This window comes from Bubalus bubalis, chromosome 9 (genome assembly GCF_019923935.1).
Source record: "Bubalus bubalis isolate 160015118507 breed Murrah chromosome 9, NDDB_SH_1, whole genome shotgun sequence".
NCBI classification, from domain to species: Eukaryota; Metazoa; Chordata; class Mammalia; order Artiodactyla; family Bovidae; genus Bubalus; species Bubalus bubalis.
This window is the reverse complement of record NC_059165.1, coordinates 80,830,496-80,849,187: the sequence shown is the minus strand read 5'-3', so window position 1 is coordinate 80,849,187 and position 18,692 is coordinate 80,830,496. Positions and strand designations below refer to the sequence as shown.

The window sequence follows — 18,692 nt, the reverse complement described above, 5'->3', positions numbered from 1 at the left end:
GTCGTATGGTGGTTTTATTCCTAGTGTTTTAAGGAATTGCTATACCATCTTCCATAGTGGCTGTATGAATTTACATTCCCACCAACAGTGCAAGAGTGTTCCCTTTTCTCCACACCCTCTCCAGCATTTATTGTTTGTTGACTTGTTGATGATGGCCATCTGACCAGTGTGAGGTGATATCTCATTGTGGCTTTGATTTGCATTTCTCTAATAATGAGTGATGTTGAGCATCTTTTCATGTGTTTATTACCATCTGTGTGTCTTCTTTGGAGAAATGTCTGTTTAGGTCTTTTCCCCACTTTTTGATTGGGTTGTTTGTTTTCCTGGCTTTGAGTTGTGTGAGCTGCTTGTATATTTTGGAAATTAATTCTTTGTCAGTTGCTATTTTTTTTTTTTTAAGGTTTCCGTACTTTAATTTTTTAACATAATATACAGAACCACAATACTATTTAAATTTCAAATTATAGGAGATCACATTCAAAGATGCTTGGATTTGACAAGCTGCTGTGGCAATACTGAGAAATTTCATAAGAAGGGTATTTAGAATTTGCAAGATAATCAGATATCGTTTTACTACATGGGCCAATGCATTAATAGTAACTTCTTTAAAAAGGCAATCTTTGGGACTTCAAATTATTATAAAACAATACCAAGATTATATATAGATATGCTTTCTGAATTTCTCACACTCATTTCATTTTGAAGGCTGAAGGTAAATGTTACACATTAGGACATTCAGGAAATCATTTCTCCTTTGCACTTACCTGTAAAAATCAAAACCTAAACCATACTTTCCTCAAGACATGACTATTTCTAGACTACATTAGTGTGATCAGAAAGACTACTAGAAGTAACTTATCACTTTTATATTAACAATATTCACCACATCACTTCTTTCCTAAAAGGACAAAAAACTGGCGAGTTTAGATTTCCCTTGTTGAACTTATAATAATCTCATACTTTCTGGCTTTAATAAACTTCAACTCTTTTTTTCCAGTGAGGACTAGCTATACAGCACAGTGCCACATAACAATTATTCCAGTGAGATGTACATTAAGAGTCACAATATGATCAACACAACAGTGCCTTACAAAGTTTTTCTGCAGGTAAAACTGCTAAGAAAGGCCACAGTAGACAGTGCCAGACACTGTGAAAAACAATAGATTACAGCTACCACTGAGGTTCAGAGACCACAAGTTTCAGATTTGTTTCAGCAATGGAAAAAGAAAAACATTTAGAGAAACATAAAAATATATAATTCCACTGTCAATAATGTAATTTTTCAGGTACTGTTTCCTTAAACAGGCAAATTAGTTTAACTTAGAGGAAATGTACAAGATCAGCATAGGAAAGATGTTCCTTGTTTTCTCATCAAAGGAATGTGCTGGGATTAGGACGAGGGTCTTTCTGGTTCCTGTAGGTCAGCCAAACACCCAGGATCTCTGTAAAACTGAAGAAGAGGCCAATGCCACCAACAAATCTCAAAACCTCTCCCACGTATCTTCCTATTATTGGAGCACAGAGTGAGCACGGGTGGCTGCTTTTCACACAGCTTGCCATACAGGTGTCATTTGGGTTAAAACTTCGGAACCCACAGCAGTTTAAATTTCTCTGGATGTCATCCCGAGCACTTGCTGTATTGTTCCAACCAACTTCCAGGAGCTGAGCCTGTTGCTCCTGGTTCAGGGCTAAACAAACACATGATACTGAAAACTGGACAATAAATACAAGCAAGAGAATAATCATGTAAAAAAAAAGCAACACCTGATGGTGTTTCACAGCTCCAATCAGCCCCACTAACGCGATCAGGAACAAGAAGATGCCAACGGCGATGACCACGCCCACCACACGGAGACTGGAAATCAGCCCAAAGCCGATGCCCCATGCAGCAATTCCAATCAGAAGCAGGCTAACCGACCAGCCTCAAGACTGAAGAAAGAGCTCCAAGGCAGCAACAGGGACATTAATGTTTTAATGGATGGGGCAACTTATTTGTCTGAAGCAGGATCCTGGAGCACCACCCCACCATGTCGGTAGACAGCAGCAAAGACACCAGGGCAAGACGTAGCAGTTCATTTGCTATTTTTATCTCCCATTCTGAGGGTTGTCTTTTCGTCTTGCTTATAGTTTCCTTTGCTGTGCAAAAGCTTTTAAGTTTAATCAGGTCCCACTTGTTTACTTTTGTTTTTATTTCTGTTACTCTAGGAGGTGGATCACAGAGGATCTTGCTTTATGTCCTCGAGTGATCTGCCTTTGTTTTCCTCTAAGAGTTTTACAGTTTCTGGTCTTATATTTAGGTCTTTAATACATTTTGAGTTTATCTTTGTGTGGTGTTAGGAAGTGTTCTAATTTCATTCTTTTACATGTAGCTGTCCAGTTTTCCCAGCACCATTTATTGAAGAAGCTATCTTCGCCCCATTGTATATCTTATTTGTCAAAAATAAGGTCCCCGTAGGTAATAGTTTATTTCTTGGCTTTCTATCTTGTTTCATTGGTCTGTACTTCTGTTTTTGAAATACAGTCTTGATGACTGTAGCTTTGTAGTGTAATCTGAACTCAGAAAGGTTGATTCCTTCAGTTCCATTCTTCTTTCTCAAGACTGCTTTGGCCATTTGGAGTCTTTGTGTTTCCATATGAATTGTGAAATTTTTTGTTCTAGTTCTGTGAAAAATGCCATTGGTAATTTGCTGGGAACGCATTGAATCTGTAGATTGCATTTGTAGTATAGTCATTTCCACAATATTGATTCTTCCTACCCAGGAATATGAAATTTGTTTATGTTGTCTTTGATTTATTTTATTAATGTCTTATAATTTTCTGTGTACAGTTTTTTTGTCTCCCTAGGTAAGTTTATTCCTAGATATTTAACTCTTTTTGTTGCAGTAGTGAATAGGATTGATTCCTTAATTTCTTTCTGATTTTTCATTGTTAGTATATAGAAATGCAAGTGAATTCTGTGTATTGATTTTGTATCCTACAACTTTGGTAAATTCACTGATTAGCTCTAGTAATTTTCTGATACTATCTTTAGGGTTTCTATGTATAGTATCATGTCATGTGCAAACAGTGAGAGCTTTACTTCTTTTCTGATCTGGATTCCTTTTATTTCTTTTTCTTCTCTGATTGCTGTAGCTAGGACATCCAGAACCATATTGAGTACTAGTGGTGAAAGTGGACACCCTTGTCTTGTTCCTGATGTTAGGGGGACTGCTTTCAGTTTTTCACCATTGAGAATAATGTTTGCTGTAGGCGTATCATATATTTTCCCTTTACTATGTTGAGGTAGGTTCCTTCTGTGCCCATTTTTGAAAAGTTTTCATCATAAATGGGTGCTGAATTTTGTCAAAGGGTTTTTCTGCATCTATTGAGATGATCATATGGTTTTTATCTTTCAGTTTGTTAATATGGTGTATCACATGGATTGATTTGTGTATATTGAAGAATCCTTGCATGCCTGGAATAAACCCAACTTGATCATGGTGTATTAGCATTTTGATGTGTTGCTGAATTCTGTTTGTTAAAATTTTCCTGAGGATTTTTGCATCTATGTTCATCAGTGATACTGGCCTGTAGTTTTCTTTTTTTGTGTTGTCTTTGCCTGGTTTTGGTATCAGGGTGATGGTGGCCTCGTAGAATGAGTGTGGAAGTGTTCCTTCTTCTGCAATGTTTTGAAAGAGTTTTAGAAGGATAGGCATTAGCTCTTTTCTAAATGATAGAATTCTCTTGTGAAAATATCTGGTCCTGGGCTTTTGTTTTTTGGGAGATTTTTGATCACAGCTTCAATGTCAGTGCTTGTAATTGCATTGCTCATAATTTCTATTTCTTGTTTGTTCGGTGTTGGAAGATTGATCTTTTTTAAGAATCTGTCTATTTCTTCCAGGTTATCCATTTTATTGCCATATAGTTGTTCATAATACTCTCTTAAAGTCCTTTGTATTTCTTCATTGACTGTTGTAACCTGTCCTTTTTCATTTCTAATTTTGTTGATTTGATTCTTCTCTCTTTTGCTCTTGATGAGTCTGGTTAAAGGTGTCTCAATTTTGTTTATCTTCTCAAACAACCAGCTTTTAGTTTTATTAATCTTTACTACTGAAGGCAATGGCACCCCACTCCAGTACTCTTGCCTGGAAAATCCATGGATGGAGGAGCCTGGTAGGCTGCAGTCCATGGGGTCACTAAGAGTCGGACAGGACTGAGCAACTTCACTTTCACTTTTTACTTTCATGCATTGGAGAAGGAAATGGCAACCCACTCCAGTATTCTTGCCTGGAGAATCCCAGGGACAGAGGAGCCTAATGGGCTGCCATCTATGGGGTCGCACAGAGTCGGACACGACTGAAGCGACTTAGCAGCAGCAGCAGCATTGTTTCTTTTATTTCTATTTCATTTATTTCTGCTCAGATCTTTATGATTTCTTTCCTTCTACTAATTTTGGGGGTTTTTTTGTTCTTCTTTTTCCAGTTGTTTTAGGTGTAAAGTTAGGTTATCTCTTTGATGTTATTCTTGTTTCTTGAGGTAGGATTGTATTGGTATAAACTTCCCTCTTAGAACTGCTTTTGCTGCATCCCATAGGTTTTGAGTTGTCATTTGTTTCTAGAAATTTTTTTATTTCCTTTTTGATTTCTTCAGTAACCTGTGGGTTATTTAGAAATGTGTTGTTTAATCTCCATGTATTTGCATTTCTTACAGTTTTTTTCCCATAATTGATATCCAGTCTCATAGCGTCGTGGTTGGAAGATGCTTGATACGATTTGAGTTTTCTTAAATTTACTGAGGTTTGATTTGTGACCCAAGATATGGTCTTTCCTGGAGAATGTTCCATGTACACTTGAGAAGAAGGTGTATTCTTCTGCATTTTGTTGGAATGTACTGAAGATACAATCAATGAGATCCATTTCATCTAATGTATCATTTAAGACTTGTGCTTCCTTATTAATTTTCTGTTTTGATGATGTGTCCATTGGTGTGAGTGGGGTGTTAAAGTCTCCTAGTATTATGGTGTTACTGTCAATTTCTCCTTTTATGTCTGTTAGTGTTTGTCTTATGTATTGAGGTGCTCCTGTGCTGGGTGCATACATGTTTACAGTTGTTAAGTCTTCTTAGATTGATCCCTCGATTATTATGTAGTGTCCTTCCTTATCTCTTGTAATATTCTTTAAGATCTATTTTGTCTGATATGAGGATTGCTATGCCAGCTTTCTTTTGCTTCCCATTTGTGTGGAATATATTTTTCCATCCTCTCACTTTCAGTCTATACGTGTCTTTAGGTCTGAAGTGAGTTTCTGGTAGACAGCATATATATGTATCTTGTTTCTGTATCCATTCAGCCAGTCTGTGTCTTTTGGTTGGAGCATTTAATCCGTTTACATTTAAAGTAATTATTGATATATGTGTTCCTATTGCCATTTTCATAATGATTTGGGGTTGACTTTGTAGATCTTTTTTCTTTTCTTGTATTTCTTGACTGTGTAAGCCCCTTTAACGTTTGTGGTAAAGCTGATTTGGTGGTACTGAATTGTCTTTAACTTTTGCTTGTCTGAAAAGCTTTTTATTTTTCCATCAATTTTGAATGAGATTCTTGATGGGTACAGTAATCTTGGTTGTGGATTTTTCCCTTTCAGTACTTTAAATATATCCTACCATTCCCTTCTGGCCTGCAGAGTTTCTGTTGAAAGATCAGCTGTTAAACGTAAGGGGTTTCCCTTGTATGTTACTTGTTGCTTCTCCCTTGCTGCTTTTAATATTCTTTCTTTGTGTTTAGTCTTTGTTAGTTTGATTAATATGTGTCTTGGTGTGTTTCTCCTTGGGTTTATCCTGTATAGGAGTCTTTGTGCCTCTTGGACTTGATTGACTATTTCTTTTTCCATGTTTGGGAAATTTTCAACTAAAATCTCTTCAAAAATTTTCTCATACCCTTTCTTTTGCTCTTCTTTTTCTGGTACCCCTATAATTCGAATATTGGTGCATTTGATATTGTCCCAGAGGTCTCTGAGACTGTCCTCAGCTCTTTTCATTCTTTTTACTTTATTCTGCTCTTCAAAAGTTATTTCCACCATTTTATCTTCCAGCTCACTGATTCATTCTTCTGCTTCAGATATTCTGCTATTGATTCCTTCTAGAGTATTTTTAATTTCAGTAATTGTATTGTCGCTGTATGTTTATTCTTTAATTCTTCTAGGTCTTGGTTAATTGATTCTTACATGTTCTCCATATTGTTTTCAAGGTTTTTGATCATACTTACTATCATTATTCTGAGTTCTTTTTCAGATAGTTTGCCTGTTTCCTCTTCATTTATTTGGACTTCTGTGTTTCTAGTGTGTTCCTTTATTTGTGTAGTATTTCTCTGCCTTTTCTTTTTTTTTTTAACTTATAGTGTTTGAGGTCTCCTTTTCCCAGGCTTCAAGGTTGAATTCTTTCTTCCTTTTGGTTTCTACCTCTTTAGGTTGGTCCAGTGGTTTTTGTAAGCTTTGGGTAGGGTATGATTTTTGTTTGTTTTTCCTCTGCTGGGGAAGGCTGAGTGAGGTGGTAATCCTGTCTGCTGATGATTGGGTTTATATTTTTGTTTGTTGTTTAGATGAGGCTTCCTGCACAGGGTGCCATTGGTATTTGGGTGATGCTGGGTTGGGTCTTGTATTCTAGTGATTTCCATTGTGTTTGTTCTCACTGTTTGGTCCTCTCTAAGGTTAGTTATTTGGTAGTCTAGGGTCTTGGAGTCAGTGCTCCCACTTCAAAGGCCCAGGGCTTGATCTCTGTTCAGGAATGAAGATTCCGCAAGTTTTTTGTTATGGCATTAAGTGAGATTAAAACAAATATCCAAAAATGAGAAGCCAAAGATAAACCCCAGACAAATGACAGTGACAAAATCAGGCAAATAATAATTAAAATATTTGAATATACACATATACATATACACCCATGAGAAAAGTCAAAACAGTAATAAAGTACAGTATAGAAAAGTATAGAAAAACAGTAATAAAGTATAGTATAGAAAAGTCAACAAAAATAAAGTATAGTAGATTGACCAGATGAACAAAGGAAATCAGAAACTATATTTACCAGTTAAGAACAAAACTAACTAAAGCACAAACTGGAAAACAAAACTAAAGCTAGGTGCCCAGTGGGTAATAAAGCAATGAAAATAAAACTAACAAATATGTTGAGAGGAAGGGAAAGAAAGAAAAGAAATAAAGAATAGATATGCAAAGTTAAATAGAGGTAGATGAAGAAGATTTATATACATTAAAGTTTAACTGCAAGGGGAAAAGAGCAGTAGGGAAGGCAAACAAAGGAATAAATGTAGAAAAATATAACAGGTTTAAAAAATTAAAAACTAAAATTATAAAAAAGAATAGAAGAAGAAGAAAAAAAAGGAAGCAGAAAAAAAAAGGAAATCTCCATAGAACTGCAAAAGCCCAGTGTAGAGGCAGAGGTTTATATCAGCAATAAAAAGTGTGACTGAATATACACATATGCATATACACCCAATAGCAAAATCAAAACAGTCCAACAAAAATAAAGTACAATAGATTGACCCAGCAAACAAAGGAAACCAAAAATTATATCTACCAGAGCAAAACTAACTAAAGCACAAACTGGAAATCAAAATGAAAGCAAGGTGCCAGTTGGGGAATAAAGCAATGAAAATAAAACTAACCAATATTTTAAGATGAAAGAAAGAAAAGAAAAAATAGATACACAAAGTTAAATAGAGATAGATAAGATTTATATACATTGAAGATTAACTGCAAGGGGAAAAGAACAGTAGGAAAAGCAAACAAAGGTATAAATGTAGAAAAAATAATAATAGGTTAAAAAAATTAGAAATTAAAATTAAAAAAGAAAAGAAAAAAGAAAAAAAAAAACTCCACAGAACTGCACAAGCCCAGTGTAGAGGCAGAGGTTTATAACAACCATAAAAAATGTGACTGAGAGGGAAAAAAAAAGCTCAAAAGCTTAATTAGATGTCATAGTGTCAATAAAATTGACAACTACAACGGAGGGGGTGGGGTGGGGAGGAAAAAATCCAAAAGTATCTATAGAACAAGTCAAAACGTAAGAATAATTAATGTTTTTCTTGAGTCACTGCTGTCAGAGTCTTTCCCTCGCTGGGAGTCACAGTCCACCTCACCTCCCTAGGATGCCCTCCAACACTGTGCTGACTGATCTCTGAACCTGCTGTGGGGACAACTCAGATTGTAATCTGGTCCTACTCCTGTGTGTTCTTGCCTCCAGTGTCCCCAGCTATCAGAACTAGTGTGTTTTCTTTTGCGGGAACTCTCAATGACCTTTTATATATTCCATAGACACAGAGTCTTCCTAGTTGATCGTGTGGATTTAATTTGCAGCTTGTATAGCTGGTGGGAAGGTTTTGGATCTTCTTCTTTAGCCTCACTGCCCCTGGGTTTCAATTGTGATTTTATTTCCAGCTCTGCATGTGGGTTGTCCACTGGGGCTGTTGTCCGCTGTTGCTCCTGAGGCTGCCCTGGAGGACTTGGGTTTGCCCTTGTGAGGGCCAGGTGTAGAGGTGGTGCAGCTGCTTGGGTTGCAGGGGTTCTGGCAGCACCAGGTACTCAGGGGAGTTGGCGGCTAGGGCAGCAGGAAATACAGTGCTCTGGAAGGGTATGGCAACCAGTATTGGCCCACATGCTCTAGTATTCTTGCCTGGAGAACCCGCCTCCCTGACAGAGAAACCTGGCAGGCCACAGTGTACAAGGTCTCAAAGAGTCAGACACTACCAAAGTGATCCTGCGCGCATAGATGCAAGACTTTTTTTTTGCCTGCGGCAGCTCTGCCCCAGTTAGAGTTGGGTGTGAAGGTGGTGCAGCCGCTTGGCTTATGGGGATCTTGGCGGCACCAAGTGTGCAGGGACAGGGACTGCCTCTGCCTTAGGAGTTATGGCTCTACCAGAGTCTTTTTTTCCAGCCTCTTGTAGCTGGCTATCAGAAGGCCTCTTTGACCTGTTTTTCTCCGTAGCTCCGCCCATTCAGGCAGTTAGAGGGCTCCCTTGCCTGGGATCCTTCTCTGTTGTTCAGTGCCACAGGCACTTAGAAGGGGCCCCCCTGGCTGGGGTCATACTCTGTAGATCGGCGCATCAGGCACTTAAAGGGGCACCCTGGGTGGGGTCCTACTCTGTAGTTCAGTGCATCAGGCATTTGATGGGCCAGCCTTTCTGTTGTTCAGCTGCCAATGCTGGTGTGTGGGGAGAGAGAGGCTATGGTGATGGTCCACCCCTTACTCTTGACTCAGCAGTATCGCCTTGCTTCTGTGGCTTTTAAGCTTTTATGGTAGCTTTCCTCTACAGGCATTTCCCACCACAGTCTCCTCCCTCACATCCCCTTGATCTGTCTCTCCGCAGTCAACAGCAATCCTTGCCCTGGGATTGCTCCACAATCCCTAAACTCCACCTCCCAGCTGCTGCACTTTCCAGGGGACTTGTGTCCCTGTCCAGGGTATGTATTGCTGCAGTGAGGACTGTCTGATTCTCATTCCATTTAGCCTGCCACAATCAGCTGTTTCAGTCAGCCTTAAATGTTCCTCCTCTGACTCAGACAGTTGCCCCAGTGTGGGGATTGGACTCCTGCTTCAGTTCCCCCACCTGCCGAGGGCAGGTCCAGTCCTACTGATACTCCTGTTTTCCCCCTAGTTCCTTCCTCTTCCTGAGTTTTGCATGGTTCTATATATTCTTTTCCAGGGGTCAGGTACTCCTGTCCATTCTCAGCTGGTGTTCTGCATGCACATATGTGTCTGAAGGCGTATTCCTGATGTATCTGTAGAGAGACATGGATTCCATGTTCACCTACTCCTTCACCATCTTGTTCTTTCCTTTATAGACTTTTTGATGATGGCCATTCTGACTGCTGTGAGGTGATACTGCATTGTAGTTTTGATTTGAATTTCTTTAACAATTCACGATGCTGAGCATCTTTTCATGTGCCTCTTGGCCATCTGTATGTCTTCTTTGGAGAAATGTCTATATAGGTCCTCTATATAATAACTATGTAGGCCCATTTTTTAAAAAAGATTCATTTATTCATTTAGTTTTGGCTACACTGATCTTTGCTGTGTGTGTGCTTTCTCTAGTTGTGGCAAGCAGGGACTACTTTGTTGCAGTGCATGAGCTTCTCATTGCAGTTGCTTCTCTTGTTAGGAGCACAGGCTCTAGACTTGTGGACTTCAGTATTTGTGGTGTGTGGACTCAGAAGCTGTGTTACATGAGCTTATTTGTTCCATGGCATGTGGGGGTCTTCCTAGACGAGGGATCGAACCTGTGTCCCCTGTGTTGGCAGGTGGATTCTTAACCACTAGACCACCAGGAAAGCCCCTGCTGACCATTTTTTTATGGGGTTGTTCGTTTTCTTGATATTGAGCTGTATAAGGTGTTTGTAAATTTTGGAGACTAATCCCTTTTTGGTCACATCGTTTGCAAATATTTTCTGTCATTTTGTGGTTTGTCTTTATGTTTTGTTCATGGTTTCTTTTGCTGTGTAAAAGCTTCTGTGTTGAATTAGGTCCCTTTTTTATTTTTTTAAGTTACTTTTTATTGGAGTATGGTAGATATAATGTATTAATTTCTGCTGTATGGCAAAATGAATCAGTTATACACATATGTAGATCCTCTTTTTTTAAGGTGCTGTTCCCATATAGGTCATTACACAATATTGAGTAGAGTGCTCAGTGCTATGTAGTAGGACCTTATTAGTTATTTATGTTATATATAGTAGTGTGTATATATCAACCACAGTCTCCTAATTTATCCTTCCCCGCTTCCCCCTTGGTAACTATAAATTTGTTTTCTACATCTGTGACACCATTTTTGTTCTGTGACTGGATGCGTTTGTACCATGTTTTAAAATTCCACATGTAAGCAGTATCATATTTGTCTTTCTCTGACTTACTTCACTTAGTGTTACAATCTTTGGGTCCATCCATGTTGTCACAAATGGCATTATTTTGATCTTTTTATGACTGAGCAATATTCCATTGTATATATGCACCACGTTTTTTTTAAAACCATTCCTCTGTCAATGGACATTTAGGTTGCCTCCATGTGCTGGCTATTGTAAATAGTGCTGCAGTGAACATGGGGATGCATGTGTCTTTTCAAATTATGGTTTTCTCTGGACATTTGACCAGGAATAGGATTGCCGGGTCATATGGTAGTGCTTTTTAGTCCATTGGTTTATTTGTGTTTTTATTTCTGTTACTCTAAGAGACAGATTGAAAAAGATATTTCTGAAATTTCTGTTAGAGTGTTTTTCCTATGGTTTCCTCTGAACGGTTTTATAGTATCTGGTGTTATATTTAGGTCCTTAACCCATTTTGAGTTTATTTTTGTGTCAGTATTAGAGAATGTTCTTATTTCATTCTCTTTATAGGTAGCTATCCAGTTTTCCCAACATCACTTACTGAAGAGACTTCTCTCCATTGTGTATTCTTGTCTCTTTTGTTATAGATTAATTGACTGTAGGTGTGTGGGTTTATTTCTGGGTGTTCTGCCCTGTTCCATTGATCAGTATTTCTGTTTCTGTGCCAGTGCCATACTGTTTTGATTGCTATAGCTTTGTAGTATGGTCTGAAGTTGGAGCGCTTGATTCCTCCAGCTCCGTTTTTATTTCTCACAATTGTTTTGGCTCTTCAGGGTCTTTTGTGTCTCCATACAAATTAAAAACATTTTTGTTCTACATCTGCAATAAATGCCTTTGGTAATTTGGTGGGGATTGCATTGAATCTGTAGATTGCCTTGAGTGGTATAGTCATTTGAGAATATTGATTCTTCCAATCCAAGAATTTGATATCTGTTTTGTGTTATCTTTAATTTCTTTCATAAGTATTTTATGGTTTTCTGAGTACAAGTCTTCTGCCTCCTTAGGTGGATTTATTCTAGGTATTTTATTATTTTTGATGTCATGATAAGTGGAATTATTTCATTAATTTCTCTCTGATCTTTCATTGTTAATATATTGAAATGCAAGAGGTTCCTGTGCATTAATTTTGTATCTTGCAACTTTACTGAATCCATTGTTGTAGTTTTCTGGTTGCATCTTTAGGATTTTCTATATATAGTGTCATGTCATCTTCTAACAGTGATAGTTTTACTTCTTTTCCTATCTGGATTCCTTTTGTTCCTTTATCTTCTCTGACTAGTCAATGGCTAGGACTTCCAAAACTATGTTGAATAAAAGTGGTGATAGTGGATGTTCTTATCTTGTTCCTGATCTTAGAGGGAATGCTTTCAGCTTTTCACTTTAATGAATGATGTTAGCTGTGGGTTTGTCATATATAGCCTTTATTATGTTGAGGTAAGTTCCCTCTTTGCCCACTTTCCAGAGAGTTTTCAGTCATTAATGGGTATTGAATTTTGTGAAAACGGTTTTTTGTATTCCCTAATAGCATATGATTTTATAATAGTTATTTATTCTTATTTGGGGCTGTGCTGTGTCTTCATTGCTTCATGAGCTTTCTCTAGTTGTGGTGAGCAGTACTGAAGAATCCTTGCATCTCTGCAATAAACTCCACTTGATCGAGCTGTGTGATCCTTTTAATATATTGTTGGATTCAGTTTGCTAGTATTTTGTTATTTGTATCTGTGTTCATCAGTGATATTTGCCTGTATTCCTCCTTGGGTTTATCCTGCCTGGGACTCTCTGAGTTTCCTGGTCTTGAGTGAGTGTTTTCTTTCTCATGTTAGGGAAGTTTTCAGGTATAATCTCTTCAGATATTTTCTTGGGCCCTTTCTCTCTCTTCTCCTCTGAGACCCTATAATGTGAATGAAAGTCGCTCAGTCATGTCCATCTCTTTGCGACCCCATGGACTCTACAGTCTTTGGGATTTTCCAGGCCAGAATACTGCTGTGGGTAGCCTTTCCATTCTCCAGGGGATCTTCCCAACCCAGGGATCAAACCCTGGTCTTCTGCATTGCAGGCAGATTCTTTACCAGCTGAGCCAAACGGGAAGCCCAAGAATCCTGCAGTGGGTAGCCTATCCCTTCTCCACCAGATCTTCCTGACCCAGGAATTGAACCAGAGTCTCCTTCATTGCAGGCAGATTCTTTACCACCTGAGCTACCAGGGAAATAAATGTGAACATTGCTTTTAATGTACCATGAGTCTCTTTGTCTGTCCTTATTTGTTTTCCTTTTTTCCCTTTATTCTGCTCTGCAGCAGTATATCCACCATATGTCTTCCAGCTCATTTATCTGTTCTTCTGCCTCATTTAACTTGCCATTGATTCCTGTAGTATTTTTTTCTTTTCAGTTCTTGTAATGTTGATCTCTGTTTGTTCTTTAGATCTTCTAGCTCTTTATTAAACATTTCTTGTATCTTCTCATTCTCTGCCTTCATTCTGTTTTTGAGGTCTTGGATCATCTTTACTGTCATTACTCTAAATTCTTTTTTGTGTAGATTGTGTATCTCCACTTTGTTGTTGTTCTTCTGGGGTTTTATATTTTTCCTTGATCTGGGAGTTACTCCTCTGATGTCTCATTTTGTCTACTTTCTGTGATTGTGGTTGTCGTTCCACAGACTGCAGGGTTGTGAAAGTGAAGTAGTCATCATCGAATAGTCTTCTTGCTTCTGCTTTCTGACCCCTGGTGGATGAGGCCTAAGAGGCTTGTATAGGCTTCCTTGTGAGAGAGACTGGTTCCTGCTCACTTATGGGTGGTTCCTGCTCACTTATGGGTGGACCTGGTTCTTGACCATCTGGTGGGCAGAGCTGTGTCAAGGGGTGTGTTTAGTGGGCAGCTGTGGGCTCAGAAAGACTTTAGGCAGCCTATTTGCTGATTGGTGGGGCTGTGTTCCTGCTATTGGTTTGACTTCAGGTATCCCAGCACTGGAGTCTACAGGCTATTGGCTGGGACCAGATCTTGGGGAGAAAATAGCATCTTCCAAGAGAGCTCACGCCAGTGAGTATTCCCCAGAGTTACTGCCACTAGTGTTTTTGTCCCTGCAGTGAGCCATACCCAAGCCCTGCTTCTGCCAGACACTCTGATTCCAGCAGGTAGGTCTGGCCCAGGCTTTTATGAGATCACTGTTTGTTTGCTTTTTACCCTGGTTGTGGTGTACAGGAGACTTTGTGTGCATTCTCCGAGAGTGGAGTTTTTGTTCCCTTCAGTACTGTGAATTTCCTGTAATCAAACCCTGCTTGCTGAGTTCAAAGCCAGTTTGTTTTGTTCAAAGCCAGTGAGTTTCAAAGAGTCTGAGGGCTCTTCCTGATACGGACCTTCAGGCTGGGGAGCCTGACGTGGGGCTCAGAACTACCTCAGCAATATAATTATTTTCCAGTTTGTGAGTTGCCCATCTAGTGGGACTGGCATTTTGATTTTATTGCATTTGTGCCTCTCCTACCCTCTTGTGGCTGCTTCTTTGTCTTTGGATGTAGGATATCTTTTTTGGTAGGTTCCAGTGTTGTTGTTTTTTGTTTGCTTTGCTTGTTTTTTGGTTGATGATTGTTCATCATTTAGTTGCAATTTTGATTTTTTTTTGAGAAGAAGTGAGCTTATGTACAATATTACTCCACCATCTTGTCTCCATGATGGTTAATTCTCTGTAAATGGTGTTTTAAATTTAAAATTCGACTTGTTTATTCTTGATCTGTAGGAAAGGAATTGGCTTTTGCATGTTTACCTTGTCTCCTGCACTATAGTTGTTTATTATTAGTTCCAGGATTAGGGTTTTTTGGTTCCAGTTTTGGTTTTCCATAGATGGACATTCTACACTTACCTGCAAACAAAGGCAGTTTAGTGTCTTTCTTCCCAACCTTCATGACTTTGTTTCCTTTTCTTGTTTTACAGCAACAGCTAGGATTTCCAGAGTACTATTGAAAAGCAGAGTGAAAGGGGACATCCTTGCCTTGCTCTTGATTTTAGTGGGAAAGCCTCTGACCAATAAGTATGATGTTAGCTGTAGATTTTTATAGATGCTCTTTATCAAGGTAAGGAGGTTACTCTCTATTTCTAGTTTACAGATAGTGTTTTATCATGAGGAAGTGTTGGATTTTGTCAGATGGTTTTTCTGCATGTATTGATAAGATCACCTGAGTTTTCATCTTTAGTCTGTTGACATAGTGGGTTATATTCATGGCTTTTTGAATGTTGAACCAGCTTTGTTTACCTTGAATAAATCTCATTTCGTTGTGGTATATAGTTCTTTTATGTGTTCAGTTTGATTGTCTAATACTTGGTTGATAATTTTTACATCTTTGATCATGAAAGATGTAGGTCTGTTGTTTTCTTGTAATGTCTTTGCCTAGATTTCATATTAGGACAATGCTAGTAGCCCCATATAATGAGTTAGAAAGTATTTTCTCTGCTTCTGACTTGTGAAAAAAAATTGTAGAGGATTGGTATAATTTCTTCCAGAAATTATGGTGAATGTTAGGTAGAACTCACTAGTGAACCCATCTGGATCTAGTACTTTCTGTCTTCTGAAGTTATTGATTCAGTTTCATTATATAGGCCTATTCAGGTTGTTTCTTCCTATGTGTGTTTTGGCAGATTGTTTTTAAAAAGAATCTGTTTCATCTAGGTTATCAAATTTGTGGACATAGAGTTGTTTATAGTATTCTTTCATTAAACTGCTAATGTACATGAAATCTATAGTGATATCCCCTCTTTCATTTTTGATGATATTAAATTGTGTCTCCTCCCCCCCACCCCCAGGCTGGCTACATTCTTACTGATCTTTTTCAAAGAGCCAGCTTGCTTTTGATTTTGTTAATTTTTTCCCCATTGATTTCTTGGTTTCAATTTCATTGATTTTGGTTCTAGTTTTTATTTCTCTTCTGCTCACTTTTAATTTTATTTGCTCCTGTTTTCTTAAGATGAAAGCTTAGGTTATGGATTTTTTTTTTTTTTGGTCTTTTAGTATGCCTTATAATTTTTTATTGAAAGATGGACCTGATATACTTCTAATGCAGTGAGTGGTAAGGGGGAGGAGAGCATTCTATTCAGAAGATCAGTTTCGGTCTTTTGGTGAAGATGTGTCCCCTGTACATTTTGGGCTTGTCTGACACTAGATTTTGGTTAGGCATCTTTGGCAGGAGTATCAAGATGCTCTCTTCTCATTGCATCTTATTGGTTGGTGCACTATTTGATTTAGTCTCATTACTGATGATGTTCACTTGATTATTTGATTAAGGTGGTGTGTGTCTGTGTTTTCCTTTGTAATTAATATATATTTTGTGGGGAAGAGTTAGAAATTTAGAAAAATATTTATTCTTCCTGATACCTTCAATTTATTCACTTATTTATATTATCTAAATATGGACTTATAGTTTTCTCTTAGTTTAGTGGGTTATAATCTTTAACCATCATTATTTGTCAGAGATTTGAGCATTAAGAACTCTTTTAATCATCTGTTTTTTAGCACATCAGTAATTCTTTGAGCTTTTTTTTTTTTTTTTTTTTTTTTTGCTATAAGGAGATAGTCTAAGTTCATCCTATACTTGCCCTATCTCAGTCCTGGATCCAGCTATTTCTATAAGGAGCTCTGCTTTTTTTTTTTTAGAAAAGAATGATGTTTAGAAGTCTAGATTCGGCTGCTAGGTGTGCTAGTTGCTGTTGGGCTGTTGCCGTTCCCATGTATGTATACACGTGGATATATGTACTCAAACACATGTACATATACATATATACTTCTGTATATTTATTTGTCCATATATATATCTAACAACATATACTCACATTGATGTGTTCAGTCTTTTTACTCCTTCACAAGATTTATCCTAGTGTTTTCCATTTCTGATAATGAGTAATGAGACCCATCATAGTTAGTATTTTGACTTTAAGTACTTTATTGAAGTACTTGTTAGGTACTATGCTAAGTGCTTTATTTTATCTAATTTGATCTTCTCAACAGCAGTGTAAAAGATTTTCAGAAGAAAAACTGGAGACTAAAGGAGTGGTATAATTTCCGCATACGACCCACTGAATAGCAGAGCTCGGGTTGGAACTTTGGTGTGTGTGACTGTGGTGTGTGCTCTTAACCATCAGCTACTTTAGCCAGTGCTGCCGTAAGCATACTTCTTCAGGATTAATTCCTGAAGGTGTCAGCGTTTGCTGGTAAATAGGGTATGCATGTATAAAGTTTTGGTAAGCTCTCACGTGTTACCCTTTAAAAGGTTGAACTAGTCTGTGCCTACCAACATGGAGAGTGCTGACTTGCTGGCAGTCTCCCTAACACTGAATATTGTCTGTTACTTTAGTTTTATGTAGTTTCATTTTTCAACTTAATCAGTTGCAAAAACCCCTATCCCTCTGCCATCTCTTCATAACGAAGCCTGTTTGCTTATATCTGTTCTTCTCAAAATTGTTTACTGTTTTCTGTTATTCTTAGAACACTGTCCAAATGCTTCAGCATGGTCTTCAAGAAGACTCTTTATGATGTGGCCTCTCTCCTCTTTCTGCACCTAAGTCCTTGCATTATGGTCCAGCATGCCACACCTGTTTCAGTTCTCTAACCACATCCTTTCTCTTGCCTCTTGAGTTTTTGTATATATTGTTCCTTCTCCCTAGAATACCTTTTCCTCTATGTAGTCACTTTGCTCTTTTCAGCCAGGTTTTGCTTATTTTTCAGTTCACAGTTTAGATTCATTTCCTTCAGGCAACCTGTGATGCCTTTCTTATGCGGTTTATTAAACTGAAGTCAAAGGAAACCTTACTGAGATATTAACTGTATCTGTGAAAATGGCCAAGTAAATGAAAAAGTATAACCAGCTTACAAAATCTTAAACTTGTTTATGGCAAACTACAATGTAGTTAATTGTGTTTTTTTCCATAAAGTACCTGCCAGCCTGTCTGGACTTGACCCAAAGGACATCGTGGCAGTGCTGAATGAGGAGGGAGGCTACCATCAGATCGGACCAGCAGGGTACTGTACTGACTTCTTCATCATGTCAGTGACCATAGCATTCGCCACCCAGTTGGAGCAGGTGAGATTAGTGATTCACAAAGAATCTGAAAACATTTTATTTTTAAAATCTGTTTTTTAGGTATTGAAAAGACTTGTAAGTAGACTTAAAAAATAATTTAGAATAATGTTTTCTTTCAAGTCAGAAAACACTTTTGTTTCAGGAAAAGAATGATGATCTTGGGATTATCAAGGGATGATCTTGGTAGTAAGAGAATAAATTAAATCTCTTAGAATTTAGAAGAAAGACCATGAGTAAACATTGTTTTACATTGTATTGTGTGACTGGTATGAAATGATTCCCCTCCCTCAACCCCACCCCCAAGTATTAAATTATTTACTTTTTGGAGAAATGTATAATGTTGGGAACATATTCTCAATCATACCTTAATAGCTCTCAGGTCTGGGATTAGATTTTACCCAATTTACAGACTAACAAATTATCCCAAATGCTGCCAGAAGATAGTAGATTCTTAGATCAGAGATAAAGGAGTGTATTACTCTCAGCCCAGCAAACAATATGACTATCAGTGTATTTCTTTCAGTTTCTTCTACCCCAAGTACCATGGAGGTGACATAGAGGGGCCTAGGTGGTTTCTTCACACTCAGTGGGTATGTCACAGCTTAGGAACAGAGTTTAGGGAATGTACCACTTTTAGCATAAGCAGTCCTGGTCTTTGGGAAGATATGTTACAAGGTTATGAGTTGCACAGTAGTCAGGGCCTCAGAGTCTTGGTACACAGTAAGAATGTACCAACCAGGATGAATTCTGGCAGCGTTCAGGCTAAT

General features: G+C 38.0%; 2 protein-coding genes across 10 annotated transcripts in view; one reads left to right on the top strand and one right to left on the bottom strand.

The window, feature by feature from the left end:
• The window catches only part of CEP120 (centrosomal protein 120), a 166,719-nt gene that overhangs the window by 100,866 nt on the left and 47,161 nt on the right, over positions 1-18,692 (top strand). For all 9 annotated transcript variants that reach the window (XM_044947829.2, XM_044947828.2, XM_044947827.2 and 6 more), the window contains one exon: positions 17,777-17,925. In XM_044947829.2, the coding sequence (XP_044803764.1) occupies positions 17,777-17,925 (149 nt within the window). The remainder of the gene's footprint in view (positions 1-17,776; positions 17,926-18,692) is intronic.
• Positions 1,372-14,760, bottom strand: LOC102411834 (tetraspanin-13-like). The gene is made up of 2 exons (XM_044948519.1): positions 14,718-14,760; positions 1,372-1,922 (listed from the first exon to the last, which is right to left on the bottom strand). Exons 1-2 carry the CDS (start codon positions 14,758-14,760, stop codon positions 1,372-1,374), a joined length of 594 nt encoding a protein of 197 aa, XP_044804454.1.

Excerpts from the sequence above, each read along its gene's own strand:
- LOC102411834 (XM_044948519.1), bottom strand. The coding sequence starts at position 14,760 with ATGAAGGTTGGGAAGAAAGACACTAAACTGCCTTTGTTTGCAG. Across the intron at positions 1,923-14,717 it reads TAAACTGCCTTTGTTTGCAG|GCTGGTCGGTTAGCCTGCTT; the intron begins GTAAGTGTAGAA and ends TTCAGTCTTGAG.